At 45.1% G+C, this 9144-nt stretch overlaps 1 protein-coding gene and 1 long non-coding RNA gene across 3 annotated transcripts; one reads left to right on the forward strand and one right to left on the reverse strand.

The window, feature by feature from the left end:
• The first annotated feature begins 2612 nt into the window (after positions 1–2612).
• On the forward strand, positions 2613–3933 carry LOC106575018 (BTB/POZ domain-containing protein KCTD12-like). The gene has a single exon (XM_014151149.2). It carries the CDS (start codon positions 2742–2744, stop codon positions 3576–3578), a length of 837 nt encoding a protein of 278 aa, XP_014006624.1. The 5' UTR covers positions 2613–2741; the 3' UTR covers positions 3579–3933.
• A 709-nt stretch (positions 3934–4642) lies between these two features.
• LOC123728208 (uncharacterized) lies at positions 4643–5174 on the reverse strand. 2 transcript variants are annotated; one of them, XR_006760081.1, is made up of 3 exons: positions 5097–5174; positions 4813–5024; positions 4643–4768 (listed from the first exon to the last, which is right to left on the reverse strand). It is a non-coding gene; the product is annotated as an uncharacterized lncRNA (long non-coding RNA). The 2 variants fall into 2 exon arrangements; XR_006760080.1 differs by having other exon boundaries at positions 4663–4744; positions 4885–5024.
• Between the last annotated feature and the right edge of the window lie 3970 nt (positions 5175–9144).

Genomic DNA, 9144 nt, shown 5'->3' on the forward strand with positions numbered 1-9144 from the left:
AGGCTTGGAGGGTCTCTGTCTATTGAGAACCCCTGAAGGCTTGGAGGGTCTCTGTCTATTGAGAACCCCTGAAGGCTTGGAGGGTCTCTGTCTATTGAGAACCCCTGAAGGCTTGGAGGGTCTCTGTCTATTGAGAACCCCTGAAGGCTTGGAGGGTCTCTGTCTATTGAGAACCCCTGAAGGCTTGGAGGGTCTCTGTCTATTGAGAACCCCTGAAGGCTTGGAGGGTCTCTGTCTATTGAGAACCCCTGAAGGCTTGGAGGGTCTCTGTCTATTGAGAACCCCTGAAGGCTTGGAGGGTCTCTGTCTATTGGCTTGGAGGGTCTCTGTCTATTGAGAACCCCTGAAGGCTTGGAGGGTCTCTGTCTATTGGCTTGGAGGGTCTCTGTCTATTGAGAACCCCTGAAGGCTTGGAGGGTCTCTGTCTATTGAGAACCCCTGAAGGCTTGGAGGGTCTCTGTCTATTGAGAACCCCTGAAGGCTTGGAGGGTCTCTGTCTATTGAGAACCCCTGAAGGCTTGGAGGGTCTCTGTCTATTGGCTTGGAGGGTCTCTGTCTATTGAGAACCCCTGAAGGCTTGGAGGGTCTCTGTCTATTGAGAACCCCTGAAGGCTTGGAGGGTCTCTGTCTATTGAGAACCCCTGAAGGCTTGGAGGGTCTCTGTCTATTGGGAACCCCTGAAGGCTTGGAGGGTCTCTGTCTATTGAGAACCCCTGAAGGCTTGGAGGGTCTCTGTCTATTGAGAACCCCTGAAGGCTTGGAGGGTCTCTGTCTATTGAGAACCCCTGAAGGCTTGGAGGGTCTCTGTCTATTGAGAACCCCTGAAGGCTTGGAGGGTCTCTGTCTATTGGCTTGGAGGGTCTCTGTCTATTGAGAACCCCTGAAGGCTTGGAGGGTCTCTGTCTATTGAGAACCACTGAAGGCTTGGAGGGTCTCTGTCTATTGAGAACCCCTGAAGGCTTGGAGGGTCTCTGTCTATTGAGAACCCCTGAAGGCTTGGAGGGTCTCTGTCTATTGAGAACCCCTGAAGGCTTGGAGGGTCTCTGTCTATTGAGAACCCCTGAAGGCTTGGAGGGTCTCTGTCTATTGAGAACCCCTGAAGGCTTGGAGGGTCTCTGTCTATTGAGAACCACTGAAGGCTTGGAGGGTCTCTGTCTATTGAGAACCACTGAAGGCTTGGAGGGTCTCTGTCTATTGGGAACCCCTGGAGGCTTGGAGGGTCTCTGTCTATTGGCTTGGAGGGTCTCTGTCTATTGGGAACCCCTGAAGGCTTGGAGGGTCTCTGTCTATTGGCTTGGAGGGTCTCTGTCTATTGGGAACCCCTGAAGGCTTGGAGGGTCTCTGTCTATTGAGAACCACTGAAGGCTTGGAGGGTCTCTGTCTATTGGGAACCCCTGAAGGCTTGGAGGGTCTCTGTCTATTGGGAACCCCTGAAGGCTTGGAGGGTCTCTGTCTATTGAGAACCACTGAAGGCTTGGAGGGTCTCTGTCTATTGGCTTGGAGGGTCTCTGTCTATTGAGAACCCCTGAAGGCTTGGAGGGTCTCTGTCTATTGAGAACCACTGAAGGCTTGGAGGGTCTCTGTCTATTGAGAACCCCTGAAGGCTTGGAGGGTCTCTGTCTATTGAGAACCCCTGAAGGCTTGGAGGGTCTCTGTCTATTGAGAACCCCTGAAGGCTTGGAGGGTCTCTGTCTATTGAGAACCCCTGAAGGCTTGGAGGGTCTCTGTCTATTGAGAACCCCTGTTTATACAGGCAGCCCAATTCTGACCATTTTTTCCCCAGTTATTGGCAAAAGATCTGATCAGATTGGTCAAAAATAAGAATTAGTGGGAAAATATGAGAATTGGGCTTCCTGTGTAAACGTGGCCTTATATGCACTCATCATCCCCACTAGATGTCAGTCTCTTCCTGTCTTGACCAACGGTGGAAAAAATAGTCAATTGTCATACTTGAGTAAAAGTAAAGATACCTTAATAGAAAATGACTCAAGTAAAAGTGAAAGTCCGCCAGTGAAAAACTACGTGAGTAAAAGTCTAAAAGTAGTTGGTTTTAAATATACTTCAGTATCAAAAGTAAAAGTATAAATAATTTCACATTCTTTATATTATTAAGCAAACCAGACGGCACCATTTTTCTTTTTTTCAGGATATCCAGAAGCCACACTCCAACACTCATTTACAAACGAAGCATTTGTGTTTTAGTGAATCTGTCAGATCAGAGGCAGTAGGGACGACTCTTGAGAAGTGTGTGAATTGGACAATTGTCCAGTCCTGCTGAGCATTCGAAATGGAACGAGTACTTTAGGGTGTCAAGGAAAATGTACGGAGTAAAAAAGTACATTATTTTCTTTAGGAATATAGTGAAGTAAAAGTAAAAGTAGTCAAAAATATAAATAGTAAAGTACAGATACCGTAAAAAAAAACTACTTAAGTAGTACTTGAAAGTATTTTTTACTTAATTACTTTACACCACTAGTCTTGAGTGGATTCATAGCTTTACTTGTAATAAAAGAGTAGTCTTCCATACTGACTGAAGGGGAAGTCAAAAACTCTGTCCATGAAGAGTTAACTTTTCAGCAATATTCTGCTGCGTCCCCAGTCCGTCTCCTCCTCTCTCCTCCCACACAACTCCAGCCATATAAACAAAACCCGTTACATTTGTACTGTTGTTATTTTTTTGTCCGTTTCCTGGATTCTCCAAGTCGGTTGGAGTTCTACCCAGCCAGGCGCGCAGGAGAGACATGGCACACAGCGAGAACCAACAGTCGTCCTTTTCTGATATAATAGAATTAAACGTCGGCGGGCAAGTGTATGTAACTCGACACGCAACTTTAGTCTCCGTCCCAAACTCTCTCCTGTGGACTATGTTCAGACAGAAGAACCCTACAGAACTACCGAAAGATCGCAAAGGACGATACTTCTTTGACCGGGATGGATTTCTGTTCAGGTATATTCTGGATTATCTGCGGGAAAGGGACATCGTTTTACCGGACTTCTTCAAAGAGAGAGGTCGGTTACAGAAGGAGGCAGAGTTCTTCCAGCTGCATGAGCTCTCACAGCGTCTCAGACGGACAGTGAGTAAAGACGTCTCTCCCGGGGACGAGCTGGGCGCGCACGGGGACCCGGAAGAGGCTTCGCTTGCGTGCGCTCTGAGTAGTAGCAGTATCACGGCGACGGCCGTGAGCAGCCCGACACCGAGCCTTCCTTCCCCGTTCCAGAAGCATGGCTTTATTACCATTGGTTACCGGGGCTCCTACACCATCGGGAGGGATATTCAAACGGACGCCAAGTTCAGACGAGTGGCCAGAATAACGGTTTGCGGAAAGACGTCCCTGGCCAAAGAAGTTTTCGGAGAGACTCTGAACGAGAGCAGAGACCCGGACAAACCACCTGAGAGGTACACCTCCCGGTATTATCTGAAGTATAATTTTCTCGAGCAGGCGTTCGACAGGCTCGCGGAGGTCGGTTTCCACATGGTGGCTTGCAGCTCCACGGGGACGTGCGCGTACGCGAGCAGCGACCCGAACGAGGACAAAATCTGGACCAGCTACACCGAATACGTGTTCTCCCGGGACTGACCAACCCGTTCCGTTACCCGGCCGTTAGGTAGCCTTACTACCCGACGGTACTGGGACAGTGACGTCATGTGACGCTCACCTGTACGGTAGAGAGACTACCTGCGGAAATGTGAAAACTCCTCTGTCTTCTTTATATTGTCCCCATGTGATTGTGGGAAAGGTTAAAGGTTACTGAGGATTATTCTGAAAGTATGGACGTGGTTGGTTGTTGATTTTCCGAGGCCTATATAAGTCTAACGGAGGTATATTTCCTGTTGCAGACCAGTCTATATTATACAGTTATACTGACTGTTGTTCTCAATGTTGTTCTACTAACATGCCAACACACACACACACACACACACACACACACACACACACACACACACACACACACACACACACACACACACCACATAAACATTTACACACACACACACACGCCGCAAAAACATTTACACACACACCGCAAAAACATTTACACACACACCACACAAACATTTACACACACACACACACACCACACAAACATTTACACACACACACACACCGCAAAAACATTTACACACACACACACCGCAAAAACATTTACACACACACACACCACACAAACATTTACACACACACACACCACATAAACATTTACACACACACACCACATAAACATTTACACACACACACACACACACGCCGCAAAAACATTTACACACACACCGCAAAAACATGTACACACACACCGCAAAAACATTTACACACACACCGCAAAAACATTTACACACACACCACACAAACATTTACACACACACACCACACAAACATTTACACACACACACCACACAAACACCACACAAACATTTACACACACACACACACACCGCAAAAACATTTACACACACACACACCGCAAAAACATTTACACACACACACACCGCAAAAACATTTACACACACACACACACACACACACCACACACAAACATTTACACACACACACATTTACACAGAACAAGCACAAGGCGTGTGAGGGTTGACATGCTGTTGAACCTAACTCCCTCTGGGCTGTTGAACCTAACTCCCTCTGGGCTGTTGAACCTAACTCCCTCTGGGCTGTTGAACCTAACTCCCTCTGGGCTGTTGAACCTAACTCCCTCTGGGCTGTTGAACCTAACTCTCTCTGGGCTGTTGAACCTAACTCCCTCTGGGCTGTTGAACCTAACTCCCTCCTGTCTTTGTCTTGGGTTGACATGCTGTTGAACCTAACTCCCTCTGGGCTGTTGAACCTAACTCCCTCTGGGCTGTTGAAACTAACTCTCTCTGGGCTGTTGAACCTAACTCCCTCTTGGCTTTGTCTTGGGTTGACATGCTGTTGAACCTAACTCCCTCTGGGCTGTTGAACCTAACTCCCTCTGGGCTGTTGAACCTAACTCTCTCTGGGCTGTTGAACCTAACTCCCTCTGGGCTGTTGAACCTAACTCCCTCTGGGCTGTTGAACCTAACTCTCTCTGGGCTGTTGAACCTAACTCCCTCTGGGCTGTTGAACCTAACTCCCTCTTGGCTTTGTCTTGGGTTGACAGGCCTCTACTGGATAAGTTGCGTTATTTGTGTTTCAACATCTAAAGCTGTATTTTCAATTTTAAAATAAATCATATCAAAGTAATATTTGGATTTATGTGTTCCTGAATTTGTTTGTATCATGTCTAGAACAGACCAAAACATCTGGGCTAAAGATTATGATGACAAAGTCATTCTAGGATTTAATCGAGCAGCCGAGAGATATTTTTCAGTAGGGGGAAAAAGAGCCATATTCCCAACACTCTGCAGTCACTATGAAAGTTATACATTGTTTCACACCCTTGTTAATCTCATGTGGACAGACTAACCAAACTACATGAGATTTAACTTCTGGGTAAACAGAGAATACACCCTCAGAAATGTTTATTTTATGTTGGTGTCAAGCATTGAAAGAGGATGGAATCCACTCCGACAGGAAAGACAGGAACGTGTTCTATAGAATCCACTGACAGGAAAGTGTTCTATAGAATCCACTCTGACAGGAAAGTGTTCTATAGAATCCACTCTGACAGGAAAGTGTTCTATAGAATCCACTGACAGGAAAGTGTTCTATAGAATCCACTCTGACAGGAAAGTGTTCTATAGAATCCACTCTGACAGGAAAGAGTTCTATAGAATCCACTGACAGGAAAGTGTTCTATAGAATCCACTCTGACAGGAAAGTGTTCTATAGAATCCACTCTGACAGGAAAGTGTTCTATAGAATCCACTCTGACAGGAAAGTGTTCTATAGAATCCACTCTGACAGGAAAGTGTTCTATAGAATCCACTCTGACAGGAAAGTGTTCTGCAGAATCCACTCTGACAGGAAAGTGTTCTATAGAATCCACTCTGACAGGAAAGTGTTCTATCGAATCCACTCTGACAGGAAAGTGTTCTATAGAATCCACTCTGACAGGAAAGAGGTCTATAGAATCCACTGACAGGAAAGTGTTCTATAGAATCCACTCTGACAGGAAAGTGTTCTATAGAATCCACTCTGACAGGAAAGTGTTCTATAGAATCCACTCTGACAGGAAAGTGTTCTATAGAATCCACTCTGACAGGAAAGTGTTCTATAGAATCCACTCTGACAGGAAAGTGTTCTATAGAATCCACTCTGACAGGAAAGTGTTCTATAGAATCCACTCTGACAGGAAAGTGTTCTATAGAATCCACTCTGACAGGAAAGTGTTCTATAGAATCCACTCTGACAGGAAAGAGTTCTATAGAATCCACTCTGACAGGAAAGTGTTCTATAGAATCCACTCTGACAGGAAAGTGTTCTATAGAATCCACTCTGACAGGAAAGTGTTCTGCAGAATCCACTCTGACAGGAAAGTGTTCTATAGAATCCACTCTGACAGGAAAGTGTTCTATAGAATCCACTCTGACAGGAAAGTGTTCTGCAGAATCCACTCTGACAGGAAAGTGTTCTATAGAATCCACTCTGACAGGAAAGTGTTCTATAGAATCCACTCTGACAGGAAAGTGTTCTATAGAATCCACTCTGACAGGAAAGTGTTCTGTAGAATCCACTCTGACAGGAAAGTGTTCTATAGAATCCACTCTGACAGGAAAGTGTTCTATAGAATCCACTCTGACAGGAAAGTGTTCTATAGAATCCACTATGACTGGAAAGTGTTCTGCAGAATCCACTATGACAGGAAAGTGTTCTATAGAATCCACTCCGACAGGAAAGTGTTCTATAGAATCCACTCTGACAGGAAAGTGTTCTAAACTTCCTCTCACAGAGCTCAACAGCAACACTGTATGGAGTTAATGTCTGTCTCTGATAAGGTTCCTGATGTCTCACACTCACACTCACACACACACACACACACACACACACACACACACACACACACACACACACACACACACACACACACACACACACACACACACACACACACACACACACACACACACACAGCAGATTGTGTACTGTGCGGTCTGTGGAAACAGATGTAGAGACGCCACAGAAGGAAAGAGGATCAAGACTTTAACCCAGATGATGAAAGACTATGGTCAATGCTTCTCTATAGCTCTACCGTTGTATTTACATGTGGGTTGTGGCAATCCTGCAGATACAGGCTTCATTTAGACATTTTTGCTACACGTTTCCTCCCCCAGCCTGTTCATACAAACAAACACACATTTGTTTTTCTATCCTTGTTAGGACCAAACAATGGATTCCCACTCAAATCCTATTTCCCCTAAACCTAAACCAACCTTAACCTCAAATCTAACCTGAATTCTAATTCTAACCCTAACCTCAAATCTAACCTGAATTCTAATTCTTACCCTAACCCTTAACCTAACTCTAACCTCAAATCTAACCTGAATTCTAATTCTAACCCTAACCTCAAATCTAACCTGAATTCTAATTCTTACCCTAACCCTTAACCTAACTCTAACCTCAAATCTAACCTGAATTCTAATTCTAACCCTAACCTCAAATCTAACCTGAATTCTAATTCTAACCCTTAACCTAACTCTAACCTAACCTCAAATCTAACCTGAATTCTAATTCTAACCCTAACCTCAAATCTAACCTGAATTCTAATTCTAACCCTTAACCTAACTCTAACCTAACCTCAAATCTAACCTGAATTCTAATTCTAACCCTAACCTCAAATCTAACCTGAATTCTAATTCTAACCCTTAACCTAACTCTAACCTAACCTCAAATCTAACCCTAACTCTAATTCTGACCCTTAACCTAACTCTAACCTTAACCTCAAATCTAACCCTGACTCTTAACCTAGCTCTAACCTTAACCTACCTCTAACCCTAACCTCAAATCTAACCCTAAATGTAAACCTAACTCTGAACCTAACCCCTAACCCCTAACCCTAGATGTAACCCCTAACCCTAACCCTAGATGTAACCCTAACCCTAGATGTAACCCTAACCCTAACCCTAGATGTAACCCCTAACCCTAAATGTAACCCTAACCCTAGATGTAACCCTAACCCTAGATGTAACCCTAACCCTAGATGTAACCCCTAACCCCTAACCCTACCTTTTTCCTTTTGGGAACCGACGAAATGTCCCCACATTGTCCTTATTAAACTGTCCTTTTGAGGACTTCTGGTCCAGGATAGTAAAACCAAAAACACACAAACATAGCCGAGCTGCTTTGAATCCATTTCCCTGTCTAGAGTCAGCTGATGTCCCCATCAACCATCTGTACAGGAATCCATTTCCCTGTCTAGAGTCAGCTGATGTCCCCATCAACCATCTGTACAGGAATCCATTTCCCTGTCTAGAGTCAGCTGATGTCCCCATCAACCATCTGTACAGGAATCCATTTCCCTGTCTAGAGTCAGCTGATTTCCCATCAACCATCTGTACAGGAATCCATTTCCCTGTCTAGAGTCAGTTGATTTCCCATCAACCATCTGTACAGGAATCCATGTCCCTGTCTAGAGTCAGCTGATGTCCCATCAACCATCTGTACAGGAATCCATGTCCCTGTCTAGAGTCAGCTGATGTCCCCATCAACCATCTGTACAGGAATCCATTTCCCTGTCTAGAGTCAGCTGATGCCCCCATCAACCATCTGTACAGGAATCCATTTCCCCTGTCTAGAGTCAGCTGATGTCCCCATCAACCATCTGTACAGGAATCCATTTCCCTGTCTAGAGTCAGCTGATTTCCCATCAACCATCTGTACAGGAATCCATTTCCCTGTCTAGAGTCAGCTGATTTCCCATCAACCATCTGTACAGGAATCCATTTCCCTGTCTAGAGTCAGCTGATGTCCCATCTGTACAGGAATCCATTTCCCTGTCTAGAGTCAGCTGATGTCCCATCTGTACAGGAATCCATTTCCCTGTCTAGAGTCAGCTGATGTCCCATCTGTACAGGAATCAATTTCCCTGTCTAGAGTCAGCTGATGTCCCATCTGTACAGGAATCCATTTCCCTGTCTAGAGTCAGCTGATGTCCCATCTGTACAGGAATCCATTTCCCTGTCTAGAGTCAGCTGATGTCCCATCTGTACAGGAACAGGAAACTCTTTTCTTCGTT

Source organism: Salmo salar, chromosome ssa17 (genome assembly GCF_905237065.1).
Source record: "Salmo salar chromosome ssa17, Ssal_v3.1, whole genome shotgun sequence".
NCBI classification, from domain to species: Eukaryota; Metazoa; Chordata; class Actinopteri; order Salmoniformes; family Salmonidae; genus Salmo; species Salmo salar.